Genomic DNA, 17,444 nt, shown 5'->3' with positions numbered 1-17,444 from the left:
GAGCAGCTGACTCTTGCATCTCTCCATCAGCTTTGTCTCCCTGGAGACACCAATTGCAACACGCTAAAAATACCCCTCCCATGATCCTCCCTGAGGATCCCGCCATGCCTCTGAGCATATGTGTGCCTGACTAAGAGTGTGTTTTACAGAGTCAGATGTTACAAAAACACAGCCCCATATCCAACATATGTCACTGTATCATTGAAGAAATCTCAATTAGAAATTTTCTGTTTGGCTCCTAAGTGGTCCAAAATTTCTGGTCGCATCATTCAGGCCCAGTGAAATAAACACAATTTCAAGACAATCTTTCAAGTGTTAAACAGTAAGCTTCTATATTTATCTTGTTTATTCGAGAGCCTGATTAATAATACTAAAAACACATTGGTTTATAGGATATTTCTGCGAATACCATGTTCAGAATTTCACATTTTACGGCTGGTGGGGAGTCATCTATTGATCATTAATCATTGTCAACTTATATGCTTATATTAGGACAAGTTACACATTTTTGCACACTCAGCTGACTTACTGTGCTAAAAATAAAATGTTTTAATCAGAACATAATTGTCCCTTTATTACATATTTTTCACTGCTTTCATTGCTTTACCAAGAAACTTTTTTTTGCAAAATAATAAGAAATGTTTAGCTCACAAAATATATTATTAGCTGCAGAAATTTGAAAATGATCGGCTCAAAGAGTAGGATATGTTTTCTCAAGTAGTCATGAGGAAAAGCAGAGGAAAACCAGTGGAGCTGGCTTTTTTCCCCAGACATAATCTTCCCACTGTAGATTTATGCGGTCCATAAAAGGTACTCACAACACTGTAGGTTTTGGAGATTCCCCCATGACATTGTAGCATGATGTCATTATTCTCTATCACTTTTTCTTCCTGTTGTTATTCCGGACAATCTCTGTGGTGACCTATTATCCGATTGAAGCATAAATCTTGTTGATAGGGAGAAAAAAGCAGGCAGAAAAGAACAGACTATAAGATTACGCGTGTGGAGATGGAGAAGGTGAAGGAAAAAGAAAGACAGACAAAGAACATAAGAGAGGAGAAAAGAGAAAATGAAAAAGATAAACAAGCATGTATGCCACAAGCTTTGTGTGGACGGAATGGATATGGAAGGTAAATGGAAGGTCATATTACAGAAAATGAATATGAGAGAGGTAGAAGTAGAGGAAAAAATTATGTTAATGGTTTTAGAAAGAAAGGGGAAATCAGAAGTAATAAAAAAAAAATGAATAAGCTAAATATGAATCATAATCACACACTGGCACAGAACCGGCCACAAAAGTGGAAATTAAGCCCCAGGAAAAGTTTTAAAACTTGAATTACAAAGTCAGCAAAATAAAAACACAAAATCTTAAAGCCACTTTAAATGTAGTTTAAATCCAATTCAAATCTGTGATACATTATTAATCTCCAAAGAGAAATCATATTGTTGCAGTAAGAATGATAAATTAATAGTAATAAGGACGATGAGTTGTTCTTATATAGAGTTATTGACTTATCAACAGAAATGGCATCCTGTTCCAATCTGTATTGCAGCAGATTTACAGAAACCTCTGACTAAAGACACTGATGTTCAATCATTACTGTATGTTGTTTAGAGATTCATGATATTGTTCATTATGTTTAGCAACTTTTGCAACATTTTCTTTTCACAATCAGCGTTAAGGGCTGCAGAGGCAGCCTTCTTTACATATATTTTCAAAAGTAAAGGTATAATCATTTTTTTACGATTTTTGAAAATATCTGAATTATTGTCTCAGTCCAACCTAAACCAGACTTTTAGAATGCATGTAAACGTGTTCATCTCACTGAAAATGGAATAAAATCTAAATATTCTAAATCAGACAAACACACACAGATGATGCGATTGGGAGTCAAATTGCTCCTGCAGATACAGTATACGTCCGTTTAGACTTACACTGCCCACCACCCCCTGTCCATGCTCCTCCTCCTTCTGTCTCGCACTTTGACCTCAAAGTGACCAAAGAAGCCATTAGACCGAAAAAGGAGAAGAAGAACCCCAGTAAGGGGTAACATGTTATTCATTAGCAAAATAAGCAGAGCATTCAGCACTGAATAAATGCACACAGCTGTAAAGCTGTATTACTCACCTCACTTAAAACTAATTCACCATCAGTTAAACTGTTTGTCAGCTGTCTTTATCTCATTTTGACAGGATCATTTAACTGGAAAACACCGAGTACTACAAAGAAGCTGAAAGTAGGCATATAGCCACCTATCGTAGCAGAGTCTGATATTCTTCAATAGGCAAATTAATTCCCCTTGTCTGTTTGTATTCTGGGTTTAGGAGAGTAGTCCAATTGAATTACCAAGTCAAGTTAGAGCTGTAGCTACAGCCCCAGCTTGGCTTAAATGTGGATGTAAACATACTGATCAAAGCCCACAAAAACAAAATCATGTGTTTCCTCTTTAAAGCCAACAGAAACCGATGCACCGTTATTGGAACTGACTTGGTGTCATGTTGTGCTTGTTTCAACATTATTTTCAGTGGATATCACATCACCAGTTTTTAAACTGTATAATTCTGATCGCCCTGAACATCTAGCTCGCTCATCAGGGTCATGTCATCATTACTTTTTTGTAGCCTAAGCTCAAATTGTTATTCAATGTTAGTTTAATGTTTTGATATAATGTTAAAGCTCTCAGGTTACTGTATGTATCGTCTCATTAACAACCAATGCGACCACACAGAGAACAGCAGTGTTGTATCGTCCCTCTTCACACACTGTTGACTTCTTACATCTCCCTCTCTCATGCCTTTAGTGACAGAATTTACGGCCATCCTTCAGTTTTATTCTTTCTCCTTCTCTCTTGCTCCCTGTCTTTCTCGCATCTCAAGGAAAATCAATTTTATCTTGGCCCAGGGTCAAAGATCCATCTTGTCTGGCTCAGTCAGTTAGTTTGGGTGGGGCAGGATGTAAATCAAGGGCCCTGTGCATCACTAACAGGATTCAGGCTGAGTAATAACATAACATTCTATTTGAAAATGTTTCATTTCCCTCTGCACTTACTGCCATTTATGTAACTATATGAAATATTGAATGTTTTAGTTGTTTAATTATTTAAAGTATTTTAAGTAAAACTAGCATTCCAGAGGATGCTGAGATCTGATAAATATTTTAAATTGAGACAACTTTGTTCATATTTATCAAGCTTTCTTTTGAATGCATTTAATTTAGTTTAACTCATTCAAAGCAGCATGAAGAATGTGCTTGTCAATTTGTATTGCTACCTTGTAAGATTATACACACTCAATAACTTTTCAATTGCAGGATGTGGGAAAGGCCACATTTAATGAAAAAATTACGAAAAATGTATGCTGCTGCACTCATTTGAAAGAAATCTTGTTTATGTTACATGATCCCTCTGCAGTAATCATACTGTACAAAAAAGCTCATTTCAAGCAGACTCACATCCATAAAGTGTCATATGCTGACTGTTTAAAGAAGCTCCTAGTCCTTGACTTTGGAATAAAATGTCCTTGAGATGGTCTCGGATCACCGTCTATATTCAGAGCACTAATCTGAGCCATTAGAGGGAAACAGGAAGCTGACCCAAGGTCAGTACCTTGTACTGTTTGTACAGCATGTTCCCTTCTTATCTACCTAAATCCATACACAAACACACACAGACTTGTTGTGTTTTGGGTAGGTCAATGGATGATTCTTTTGGATTAGACTTAATATTTGTGCCTCACTTTCAAGCTCTCATCCACTCCTCTGCATCTCGTCACACTGATTGGGACTGCGAGAGTGATACAACAAGAAGTGTTCTTGTCTCATCTGTAATAATGGACTCGGGGGGGGGGGTTTGAGTGGATGACTTTTGTCTTTGTCTTGGTCAGTAACTGATGCGCTAAATTAAAAAGCCATGACTGTGTCTTAGGAGAAAAGAATAAGAAATAAAGACAGACTTGCAGAAGGAAAATAAAGTGATGCCCATTCCTTCATGGGTCAGGCCTGCCCCTCTGTAATCACAGTTAGATTAGCTGCCCCTCTGCAGCTAGGACCACCAGGTTATATATAGAAACTGCAGCTTTGGGCCTGATCCTCTTCTAATGCCTCCTTCACTCTATGTTAATATCATTGACATTCACAAGAGGACCCACCATCTCTGTGTATGAGACAAGGTATGTGCCTGGTCTACATCTCGCGGCGTCTGTCTCTGTGTGTATGTATAGGTGTGTGTTTGAGCCCAGCTGGCTGCCCAGTCAGTCAGGGTGTGGGGTTCTCTCTGTCGACAGCTGGCCCGGAAGTTTGTCGCCACGCTGAATGATGGAGCTTCTTGAGCACAGAAACAGCAATGATGCTGGAGGCTGCCTTATGCAGATTAATTTCGAAATGGGAGTAAGCTCCCATCCAAATGAAGGGGGCACCCGGAGCTGTGGAGGCCAGGGCAATACAGGAGGGAGCAGTCTGGATGTGACACCAGAGGAAGTCCAGAGAGAGGCGATGGATGAAGGGCAGATCGGGCCTCTGGAAGTATTCCACCCAGGCGAGGCTGCAGATGAGCGAGCATCATCAGTAGTGGTGGCTGAGGCCTTGAGGTGCCAGGTGAAGATTACAACACGGCGGAGCCTCCATCTACGCATAGCCAATCACACGGCACGGGACGTTTATGTGCGACTGGTGGGGCATGGGGGACGCATTGCTGGAACCAGCGCTGGGAACCAGAGAAACACACTGGAACAGAGTAAGACGAGTGGAAGAACAAATAGTCTGACATATAACATAAGCACAGTCACTGCAGTCTAACTTTTTATAGTTCACTAAACTGAAATCTGTTGTGAAAGAGTTCTTATCAGCTCAGTAGTCGAGTTGTCAGGTCTGTTGTAGCAACCATGTGATGCAAACTGGGAATGTAATCTCCCAAACATCCTGAGACTCTCAAGAGACTTCTTTTCTGCCTGTGTTTGGGTTGATGTGTGTGTGTGTGTGTGTGTGTGTATGCAGCCACGTGATTAGCAAGTAAGCCAAAAATGTGCTATGTAATGATGTAGCTACAATATACACTGTGTTGCTGACTGGCAGCCATAATATCTTCAGTTCAGCACAGTGTTTTATGTGTGTTTGGTAATCGGTACTGTATGTAGTGTAGAAGCATGATGAATGATTCAGGAAAGGAGATTTAGTTGTTTGGACATGTAAATCTGTGAGTTGTAGGTCTGAATAGAGTATCTCAGAAAAAAAATGCTGAATTTGAATTGAACTGTAATTTTTCTAAAGGAAAAGGTTAAAATATTAATCCAGCTACAGTAAAAGTTGGCATTAAAATGAAATGGATAGCATTAACTCTAGAACACGAACGTACACTGCTGCAACAGCATCACTAACATTGGGTGTATTTTACCTGATATAATATACGATCCCAAAAAGTACTTTTCATCAAAATAAATCAAAATACAGCAAGACATGGCAAACTGAAGAACTCCTCTTTTATTTCCTTTTATATACAACACCTCATAAAACAAAAAAGGATACCCCTATAAAAAAATGCTATAAAATGAGTAAAAAATTAGGGAATCGTTAACGAGATTAATCATATAATAATAATAATAATAATAATAATGGATCTGGGAACTCGTCATATAACCACAACCGCATGGGTAAAAATCCCCTGACGTTAGTGTTCAAGGTTTATTAAAGATTTTTACTAATATATTTTAACTGCTTTGGCTTAATTTTAACGGTTACTTGATTTACCAAAGGTTAGTGACTGCACTCCTAATATTATGTTTGAAATGTTTGAAATGAAATTACAGGTGTCCTGTTGACATTTTCCCCTGCTGAACTGTCCTTCAGCCTGACACTGAATCTTCATCAGATGTAGGAGTGATAACAGATTTGAGCAGCAGAAAGAGGCTCCCTCTGCAGTTAAAATGTTGCCGAACAGTTCAAGTATATTAGCATTTTTAAACAAATTACATAAAACAGAGGAGGCCAGTTGACTTTTCAAAGCCATGCAATACAATTCTTTGAAGGAAGTTAAGATTTTCTAGTCTACAGCAGTAATCCTTTTCATGGAGATGAGTAGTCCAGTGTTTGAAAGAAAATTAAAGTAGACCAGAGGAAACATTTAGTGCAACAAATGGCATTTTAATTTATCTACGCGGGAATGGAAAAAATATATTTCAGACATGTTTGAGTGCTGAAAATGACGTTGCATGTCGACAGGTGCATAACAGCATAACTGTTTTTAATACATGTGTGTGTGCGTATGGTGGACACAGGAATTCAGCACCTTGTGGCGTTAATCCCGTCATCTAAAGAGAAACTTGTATGTGAGCATACAGGACAGGTCATAATGTGAACTGAACACTGCTTCTCACATCGTTTTAACAAAATCTTTTTGTTGCCATTTTTAGACAAATCTATCAGACGTCATTATTTTCCATAATAATGGGGGGGGGGTATAAAAGCTTCTTTAGTTAGTATGTTACTCACTAATTAAACCTTATGAATGTGAATTAATGTGAATCATATTAATCATGGGTCAGTTTCACAGCACTACAGTACTTCCAGCAGCTTACTTCAAGTCTTCTTTATTTTTGTCATATATTGTAGTATTATTGTCTATTTTCATCACTCCTCATCCGGCTTCCTCATATTCCTCATATTTTTTTCTCTGCTCCTGATTCCGTGTTTTCAAAATATCAAATGCGTCCTGATTATTTTCTTCCCCGAGTTCACACACTTGTTGGCTTTTTCTGACTCTGTTTCCATGGTAGCTGTCACCACTTTCTCCTCAAGCCCTCCCCTCCCTCGCTCTGTTTCTTTCCTCTGTTATTTAATTCCTCTCTATTATTATTTGAATATGTGTGCGTTCTAACAAATCTGTTGGTGTGGACGTGAGTTCATGTGTATGATTTAAGTTTTATTTTAATGGATGAAGGAACCGGGATTATGTGGCTTGTGGCAAACAAACACTTTGTCTCTCAGACATGACGATGCCACTCGTTCCCACAAACCTTAAAAAGTAATGTATGATTGCCATCAACTGCGGTTAAGATTTTCCACATGACTGAGTGTATGAGCACAAGATAGCAAGATAGATTCTGGATTAGTGGTGTTGACTTGCTGAATAATAAATCACAGGACATTTAGCCCCCCAGCTCCCACTGAGGAAGACAGCTGGTGTTATTTTTAAGAACACTCACATTTCCACACATATTCATCAGCTATGTCTCAACACTTATCATTAAGTCAACACCTCAGATGTAAGTGAATCCAGACACAGCTGATCAGTTGTCAGTCTATGTTACATCATAAAGAAAGAACCGCTTTATGTTTACTCTGATGGCGCTATAAACTTGACCTCATGCACTGGCATCATGAAGTTCACACTTATTGTCCCTGGTATCTGTTGGCCAAATGCAATGACATACAGTTGCGACATACGGAAATACGCACATACGCATATGCACCCTTTCTGGCGTCAACCAATCACATAAATGTCCTTACATTTCCAGGTTTGAAGCAAGATCGGATCTTTATTATAATACAGTTCATATTTTGTATTATTAGGTGGTTAATTTTTCAATTTATGCAGCACATGTTCCATCCATTGAGATGGTATTTATGCAGCACATGTTCTATCCAGTGAGATGGTAACGCCATCGTGTGGTTATTGTATTGAATAATACCAAGAAAGAACAGCTTAGAGGGCCCCTTGACCCAGTTGCATACAAAATTAGCATGTTTTGTAGATGTGAACAAATTCAAGCAGAGGAAGCAGTTCCTGCTGGCTCACACTGGAACACATAACAGATATTAAGAAAATAGCGTTTCCATTTTGTAAAACAAATAATGAAATTGTGGAACATCGACATGCTGAAGTAGCCGTAAACTAAAGTGTGGAATACAGAATTGGGACAGTGAAGGAATGACTAAAACAAAATTGTAGAATTTTACTAGTAACATGTCATGTTCTTCGTTTGATTCTAGGTCATTCTTTTTTCTCTGTATTTTACTTTGTGAGAACCCTGTTTGATGATGAGTCAAACATGCCATGTAAAGAGAGGTTAACCTTAAACCATGTTCTGTCATTTTCTGTCACCAGCTGTCGTATCTGTGAGGGAACCTGTGCACTTGTCTCCTCTTGAACCTTCAGCTGCACCTGCAGACACCGAGCAACAAAGTATTGAAAATGGGAACTCTTTGAGCAATGACTTGCAGCCTCCCCATGTTTCCACGGAAACCTCAAATGTCCGACCTCAAGCGCCCAAAACTGAAGATGTATTGGAGGAAGATGACGAGGCTGGTGGTGCTCTCACAATTTCTGAGCTTGCGTACAGGTCTATAATAAAATCTATATCAGCATTATTAAGTACTGTGTTACAAAGCTACTGTGTTGGTTCTCTAAACATTCTCATAACATTGCTTTGAGGCATGGCAGTCAGCTGCTCCAAGTTAAACCTAATGTGTCAACAAAGAAGACGATAAAGACATAAGTTACTAACTAACTGGTGAAAAAAAATATTAAAATCGGCATTCAGTAAGTTTTGCAGTAAGTTGAACTTATGTACTGATATGCATTTATTAGATCTGCAAACAAATCTCTGCTTTCCTAATAAGAAATATAGCACGTCTTGAAAGAAAAACTGGGTATATTTCTAAATTGACTTCAAGAAAAAAATCCTGTATTATCGTGCATCTGGTATGTAAAGTACTTTTGAGACTTTGAGGCTTTAGATTTAACACTTTTTATACAAAACAGAGCAAGAACTACAGCTGTTATTTTTGCCAGATTCCACTATGGAGGCAAATCTCAGTTGATTTCCTTGACAAAGCACCTGTGTAATTGCATTATATTTCAAGATAGGTTTCGGGAATATGTTTGAATGTCTCCTTTCCTCTCTCCAGCCCTTGTGCCAGCATGGTTCCCACCCCAGTGGACGACAGTCAGGGAGGCGTCGATGTGCTCTTCTCCTCTCCAGTCCAGAGTCCTGCCAGGCTGCTGAGGGAGCTCCATGCAGACCCAGACATCCAGGCCCAGCTGGAGGCTGAGAGGGAGCGAGATCGCGCCTATGAACGCACCCGCCTGGCAGCAAGAAGCCGAATGAGTGGGGTCCTGACAAACAGCCTGCGCCTGCTGTCCTCCAATGAGAGACTAAATGCATGTGTGCTCAGTGTGGCCCGACTCGTTGCTGTGGTAATGGGTATCCTGCTCGTCACTGTGCCCACCCTGCTGCTGCTGCTGGAGTCAGACATCGACGTGTCATTCCTTCATGAGATCCGGCAGACGCCAGAGTTTGAGCAATTCCACTACGAGTATTACTGCCCACTCCGACGCTGGATCCTTTGCAAGATCAGCATGGCTATGGAGAACCTCTGGTCAGACTGAAGAGGAAAGGATGCAGAGGGAAAATGAGAGTGAGGAGTCTCAAAAATGCAAACGAATATGCCTACACGTCTCTCTTAACATGTGATTTAATCTTATAAGTAGTCTTAATAAACGGTGTCTCTTGAGGTCTCTGCCAATGGAGTGGAAACATTTCACTTGTTTCTGAGCAATTCTGTGTTATTTTATGCAAAGCTAAAATGCATTTCCTACATTATAATAGTTTGTTGCAGAATTGTTGCATGATGTTTTATTAAGAAGGTGTATCCAAGGAGAAAATTCTGACTGAATTATACTGAATTAATTTGATTTTTTCACCTCCTTGGCAGCATGATTTAGTCTTATGAAGAAAAGAGAGACTGGGAAAGAAAAAGTTTTGGTTTTTTTTGTCCTGAGACTCAATCACCTGTTAAGAAAGACACTTTTGGCTGGCGGTAACTGAAAAGAATAAGGATAGGAAATCCTGTAAGTGTTCGATGAATGAGGGCACGTGGACAGAAGGAGACACAAAAAGAACAAAAATAGCTGGTTAAATTTTCACCAGACCTTTTTAATTGCCTGCCCACTCCTGATGCTGACAAGTTGATGCAGATATTCTTCAGTAAGTATCACAACCAGTTCTGATTGGTCCCTGTCTTCAGAGCAGATCACCTGATTGGTCATCAAGCCTGTCAGTGATGACGGAGTGTGCGGGAAAAGAAAAAGAAACAAATGATTTACCAGTATACGCGACAACACCCACAGCCAGAGCTACACTATACATACATACATATATATATATATATATATATATATATGTGTGTGTATGTATGTATGACAAACAAAACAGAGATATTTAAAATTGCTACCAATATTAAGTTGTTTTTAATATTTTGTACATTTTTATGTGATTGAGATCTTTCAGGAATTTTTCAGAGGATCTACTTTGAGCTTCTTTTAAAGATTAAGAGTTTACAAAAGATTATTTAAAAAATAAAAAAAAGCTAATTTATTGCAGTTTATCAGGGTGATGGGTGTTGAGAAACTTAAACTACTTTTTGAGACTACCATCAACTTTTGTTGACTAGGTAGTACCCTGGGTTTTTCCTACAGAGGTTATAGCACAAACATTCAAATTACAGCTGTTTCAGATTATGTGATGTCATTTTGAAAGCAGTAGAAAGGAAAGAGATAGGCTTAAACCAGTTCGGGATGATGAATTGTGTCTGTTGTTTAACTTCTAAATGCCCTCTGAACTAAATGTTATCTCATCAGTTAGGGCTACAAGTGCATCTTGAAACATGGGGGAGAGCTCTGAAAAGAAATGTATATAACAAAAAGGAAAAAAAGTGGCAGTATGGAAAACATTAACTAAAATTTTGGGCTTGAAGTTTGTCATTTGTTCATTAATGGTATATTAGATCTTGAAAAGCTCTGTGTATGTATCAGTGGAAATTAAACAGGATGCATCAAAGTGCTCAGAGGAACAGGTGGTAATATTATAACTAGACTGCTGGTAAATGACACATGGTGGAAAAAGTGAGCCTCTTAATAGTCTAATCCACTCATACAGAAGATGTCGATCAGGCTGTACAAAGTCAGAAGCAGTTGTTTCACTTGTAGAGACAGATCAGTATTTTAGTCACAGACCAAAATTAGAAATGATTTGTAGCCATTTCTAAGAGGATATGTGAAAATGTCTGCATGTTTAGGCTACCACTGTTCTGAGATTTCTAGAGGGTGTTTATTGCGGTAAACAGACAAAGAATAAGCAACAATAATTTCATGATTTAAAGCTAGAAGCCAAGTTGTATCAGAGTGTGTTGGTTCATATTTTGATGAGGAAGCTCTGATCCTTTAAAATTTCATAGATGACTTTTGGGAACATGCAGCCATTGATACAGTGGTTCAGCTTATAGAGTGCCTGTCAGTTATAGTGTAGTGGTTCTGAAAGAAAGAAAGAAAGAACAAGAAGTACAGACTTGTGAAATGACTTCAGATGAAATGAAAACAGATGTCTAAAAAAAATGTGTATTCAAAACATAGTTCACTTTGGATGAATTCTCAGGAAGGGCATTAGCAATTTATGTTCAAATTGAAAATGTGTGTGTAACAAAACATATTCTAAAACATACATCTAATAACAGCATACACCACATAGTTTATCCATAGCAGTCATAACAATCACATTATGCTTTTATGAAAATCTTAATACCGTCCGTGAAGCTACACAACAGACTGTCTGCCTAATTTTATCAACTATCTTGTATGTATGCATCCATGTCATCCTAAAAACAACATTACCTAAAAAAAAATCACTGTTGAGTGTAAAGAAATCCCAGTTTGGTCATCATAGCTCAACCTCCGTTGCTACTGCTTTATACCAATATTGGTACGATGGAGCCTATTGGCCAGCTCTCAAACATGCTCTTATAAAGAATTTAAATTCTGCTTTAAAGTATATGTTTAGATGTCACTCTCCATATCTGTGGCGACAACAGAGGCCATTGTTGTGCACGTCGCCATCAATGCCCTCTTCTCTACTGTCCGCTGCCTCATAGGATCAGCTGCGTTGTTATGTAACTTTTTAGAATTTATGTATAAACAAGCTTCACATCAGAAACATACTTATTTGAGACAAAGCATTTATTTTCCTACTACAGTACATGCACTGAGTTTCAATGGGGAAACCAAGCAAAGGGCCAAACCACTACGAACGCAATGTTTGCATTTAACTTCATACATCAAAGTTAAGAACAGTTTCTATGTAGTGGATGAAGCTGATCTGTATGCACTGCAAAATCACTATCATTTCATAACAGTGGTGGGTATATCATCCTGTCTTTATTCATAAATGTTCGTTGGTTGGTATGCACATGCACCAAAAAGCTGGCCATACTCAGCAGGTCTAATATAAAAGACTCAGTACAGGCATCATGTGCCCACACCTCAACAGTTTTTCACTGGTTCTGTCAATTGTTTCTGTGCTCCAAGTAAACTAGGAAATCTCTCACTGGGCTATTGCTGATATCTCAATGCAAACTGCATACCCTCATCTGTAAATACTGTGTTTATAGCTATGGCACAAAAAGAAAAAAGAAAAGAAAAAAGCCTGCTTTGGTCTAAGATTTTCTGTCAGTGTTTCTTGTCTATGTAAAGCAACCTAGATACAGGCTTGGCAGTCTCAACCATCTTAGATTAGTGCATGTTCTTTGTGTTTTTACCAGCAGAAAGGAGGACAAAAGACATAACTAAAATTTATGTGAAATGCTTTTATCCCAATCAAAATTAGGCTTTGACTTTCTTAGCTGTTTTCAATGTATGTTTAATTTTACTCATCAACAAGGCTGGATAGGCTAAAAGTGGTTGCTAATTCTGTTAGCTGCCTCTGAGTTGATCCAATCAGTTTATCTTGCAAAAAAAAAAAAATGTAAAAGGTTATTTTTACAATATCTCAAAGAATAGGTTGAGGATATTTGACCAGTTAATGTCATCATGCTATTGCTGTCTTTTTGTAAATCATTGAATGCTAAACGCTAGTGCTAACTTCATTGCTAACAGAGCATGCTAGCATGTTGGCTACCATAAATACGATTGGGGTTCATTCACTTTTAGTTTTAAGATTCAAAACATTTAACTGAATCTCAGTTATCACACTGTTGAATCAATATCAGAAAAATAACCAAAATGTTCAGAAGATAAGACTGTAATACAAAATATTAAACCCACTGCCTAGAGCAAGAATACACAAAAACAACTGCAAACAACAAAAAGGCGTCTTGGTTCTGTAATAACTAACAGACCATGGCTCCATATGGAACTGTAGCATTATATTAGTTTGTAGCTCATTTATCAGTTTGGTCAGCAGCCTTTAAACTTTCGGTTTTAGGTATTTATTTTTTAGCCGATTAAACTGAGTTCCTGTCTTTGATTGGCACCATATACTGTAGATGGACTGTGAGTACAGCCTTTGTTGCCTGTAATTAAACTGTGATTAAAAAGTTAATAATCATCATTTAGACCACACAACAGCTGATGATATATAATGCAAATTCAGAGTCAAGTATTTATAAACCCTAAACTGAATTGTTTGTCTTTAAAAACAAATTGAACAAAAAACACCTGGAATTCAAACATTTAAAACTAATAACTGCATTTAATTCATTTATTTAAGATTTTAAGTATTTGAACTCAGGTCTAATATATGCAAAACTGCTGGACAACACATGGTATGAGAGGAAAAATACCTGTATAGTATTTCAGAGTTGTGTGGGCATGTATAGTAGCAGATTATCTTGCACGTTCCCGTGTTGTTTTTGTCAGTCAAACTGATTGTTTTGTTGTACAGTTGATTAGCCTTTTTTTGTTTGTTTGTTTCTGCCTTTTTTTTCCTCTTGTCATTTAGTCTCTTTTAATACGATACTCTGGGAGACATCATTTTAAAAAGAAATCTGAAAAAGGAGAAAAAAAAAATCAGAAATTACCCCTTTCCTTCTGGGACAACCAAGCCTTATGAACTTTGTGAGGTGAAAATTTTGAATGTTTGTATGTTCTAAAAGAAAACAAAGGTTGTTTTATATGTTAATACTGCCACAATAAAGCTCCCTCATGAATATGTGCTGGAACGTGATCACTGTTGATTGATTTTTAGTATCTTTTGTCAGGACTTTGTCTCCCTCATGTGGTGAAAAATAGTTAAGTCCATGTTCACGTCTCAGTGATGACGTTTATTTGAGCAGTACCACACTTCCGGGAGTGCTCAGATATTTAATGTCAGAACTGGAGCTTCGTTTACATTTGATAATTATTATGTCTGGAGTAGAAAGACATGTTCTAGAAGCAACATTTTGATAATTTTCTCCTAAACTGGATCAAACTATAGTGTTTCAGAATAGTATAAAGTGTAAAAATAGTAATGATTTTTTTTTCTTTATGATTCATAGAGAGATTATATCAGTGTGCTAAAATGCATTTCATATTGTGTGAGATGAATCAATGTGACTTGTTGTTATGCTGCTTATTAACAGGACAGTGTTGCATTAATTTGTACCACCAGATAATTATTTTCTTGGAGCCAAAACATGCATCATTTTTGATGATTGTTGGACACTGAACGTTGACACTGAAAGAAAAATAATGATAAACATAAAAGGATGGATGAATCTGAAAAACAAGAGCATCAGAACATTTTGAGAATGCTAGATCCAACTAAGATGACAACTGTAAACACAAGAAAAAGATGTGTCATGTCTGAGCTCCTGGGGGAAGAAGTGGATTGTTGGCAGAGTGTCAACCATGAGGTGAGCCTTCATCTTCTTTGTGACTCTCTTTTTAGTGAGCAACAGAAGCTGAAGCCTTTGGCTCAGCTGTGCGGACAGTTTCCTCCAAAGGGGGTCAGAGTTTTACTATGAGTTTTGCACAGCTGATAATTTTATATAGGCTGATATTTATCAGACAGGGACAGTGAAATGTTCAGCTAAATACCATAAAAATGTATCATGTGTTGTAGGTAATAATATGATACCAGGAAAAAGAGAAAATGTAGTTAAAGTCAGATCATCAACTTCTGTAAATAGAGAATAAAATAATTACCTCTGAGGCTATAAACTTCCCTCCCAGGATTATCTCCATATTTGCTTCTCCTTTATTCCCAGTAAGAAGTGGAAGCTTGGTCTGAGGACAGAGAAACTGAATTTATGAATAGTAAGGATAACATGCCATCAATAAACAAACTCCTATCCAAAGCCACTGTAGAACAAACAGACTACACTTCTCTCATCAAAGGCACCACACTGAGACATCTGACAGCGGCACAAATCAAACACTTGCATCAGATGCTGCAACAAACTGGATCAAAGAATCCAAATCATCGGAGAGCATTACAACTCATGTCGTCTAGCATGTTATTTGGTGCTGTGAATTCCTTACAACTGGGACTTAAAAGCAGTGATTCCACTGACATGTTTTACAAGAGCTGCATCTCAATCAAAAGCAGAAATATCAGAAAAACAAGAGGAGGGAAGCCAAGATAAGATGCATGTCTGACAAAATCTGCAGAATCTGTTAACACACCGGTTTCAACTGCATTTTGCCCATATCAGGAAAACTACAGCGGCTATAAACTCACCTGAAGCAGTTGTTCAAACACCTGCAGAGCGCTTAAAGACCAAACCTGGAAACATTCCCCCAGTGGAGAAAATAACCCAACCCCTGTATTTAATCCCAAAAATTTAATCCCAAATTCTTATCTGTTGAAGGTGAATAAGAAGTTTTAAAGTTTTAAAATGAGTTACAGGAAAATAAAGAAGACAAACACATTTTTGAAACACATTTTTGGCAGAAATATTCATGTGATTTTTTTTTTTTTTTTGTGTTACATTTTTGTCTACAAAGTAAAAAATTCAAAATGAAATCATTTAGAAGTATAAAAAAGGCCATGTCTTAGTCTATACAGTGATAAAGGCTACACGTTTTTTGTTTCCTCACACACATTCACACACATCGGTAGGCATCATGGGGTTCAGTGTCTTGCCCGAGGACACTTCAACATGTGGCAGAAGGTTGAAGGAGATGCACACATGCGATTACATGCAAGATCAAACCACTGACCTTCCGATTGGTAGACAACCGCTCTCCCTCCTGAGCTGAAGTCGCAAGAAAAACTTGTTAAATTTGTTGTTAAATTTGCCTGGATTCAGGCATTTTCTTTATCAATCCATTCAATTTAATTCAGTTTTATTTATATTGCTCCAAATTACAACAAATATCATCTCAAGGCACTTTGAAGATACAATTCAATTCAAGTAAATTAGAATCCAATTAATTGTAATACAGTCATAATTCAATCAAATTCCAAATAAGTCCAATTCATACGTACATTTAAAAGAACAATTAGCTTAGCTAAGGAAACCAACAGATTGCATCGAAAAGTCTCTTCGATCCAGTCTCCCATCCTGAGCATGCACAAGGCGACTGTGGAAAGAAAAAACTCCCCATGAACAGGAAGAAACCTCTGGCAGAATCAGACTTAGGAGGGTGGCCATCTGTCTCGACCAGCTGGGGTTTAAGAGGGCAGAAAAGAGGGGACAACAAGCACCATAACACCAGCACAGGGATACCTGCTGAGAAAGAGAATGACTATAATAAAGTCATATGTACATAGAGAGAAAAGAGATCAGAGTGTGGAAAGGTGTATCATAAGAGGTCCCCCAGCAGTCTCGGCCTATACCAGCATAACTGTTGTATGTTTCAGGGTCACCAATGCCATCCCTAACTATAAGCTTTACCGAAAGGAGAGTTTCTTAAAGGTAGAGAGGATGTCTGCTTCCCAGACATATACTGGCAACTGGTTTCTGATAACCGAAGGTTCTGCCTCTCATTCTACTTTTAGAAACTCTAGAAACAACAAGTAAACCAGCAACCTGAGAGCGAAGTGCTCTGTTGGAAAATATTGCACTATGAGATCTTTAAGGTATGGTGGCCCTTGGTCATTAAGAGCTTTATTTGTGAGGAGAAGAATTATAAATTATATTCTGAATTTCATCATCCATCCATTTATACCTCCTTAAACTAATTCAGGGTTGTTGGCCAGAGGCAGGATATATCCTGGACAGGTCACCAGTCAGTTCCAGGGCCCACACAGAGACAAGCAACCATGCAAGCTCACTCCTATGATCAATTTAGAATAGCATATTAACCTAACGTACATGTTTTGACAGTGGGAAGCCAGAGTACCTGAAGAGAACACATTCATGCCTGGGGAGAACATGCAAATTCAACGTAGAAACGCCCCAGCCAGAATTCGAATCAAAAACCCCATTGCTGTAAAGCAGAAATGCTAACCACCATAACACCGTGCAGCCCTGCTTGGATTCATTCATTTAAATATATCCTCACTGCTGATATACTCTCAGTCTTTTATTAACTTTCAGAAACTGAAGTCCAAAAAAAGCATGCAATAACAAACCAACATTGAAACACCAGCAATACAGTGGTATGCACACACACACACACACACATCTCAACTTAAAAAGGTAGAAACACTTGATGGTCAAACCTAGAGTCAAAGTCAAACCTAAAAATAACATA

General features: G+C 38.0%; 1 protein-coding gene across 2 annotated transcripts in view; it reads left to right on the top strand.

Moving 5' to 3' along the window:
- frmd3 (FERM domain containing 3) overlaps positions 1 to 13,970 on the top strand; it is a 55,053-nt gene extending 41,083 nt beyond the window's left edge. For both annotated transcript variants that reach the window (XM_072387793.1, XM_072387792.1), the window contains exons 14-15: positions 8,097 to 8,331; positions 8,900 to 13,970. In XM_072387793.1, the coding sequence (XP_072243894.1) occupies positions 8,097 to 8,331; positions 8,900 to 9,380 (716 nt within the window). In that variant the 3' untranslated portion in view covers positions 9,381 to 13,970. The remainder of the gene's footprint in view (positions 1 to 8,096; positions 8,332 to 8,899) is intronic.
- The last annotated feature ends 3,474 nt before the right edge of the window (positions 13,971 to 17,444 follow it).

The sequence above is a fragment of the Leuresthes tenuis genome, unplaced genomic scaffold (assembly GCF_036924035.1).
Source record: "Leuresthes tenuis unplaced genomic scaffold, fLeuTen1.0.hap1 SCAF_6, whole genome shotgun sequence".
Lineage (NCBI taxonomy): Eukaryota > Metazoa > Chordata > Actinopteri > Atheriniformes > Atherinopsidae > Leuresthes > Leuresthes tenuis.
Note: the sequence above shows the minus strand (reverse complement) of the source record. Positions and strands in the feature narration are given on the sequence as shown.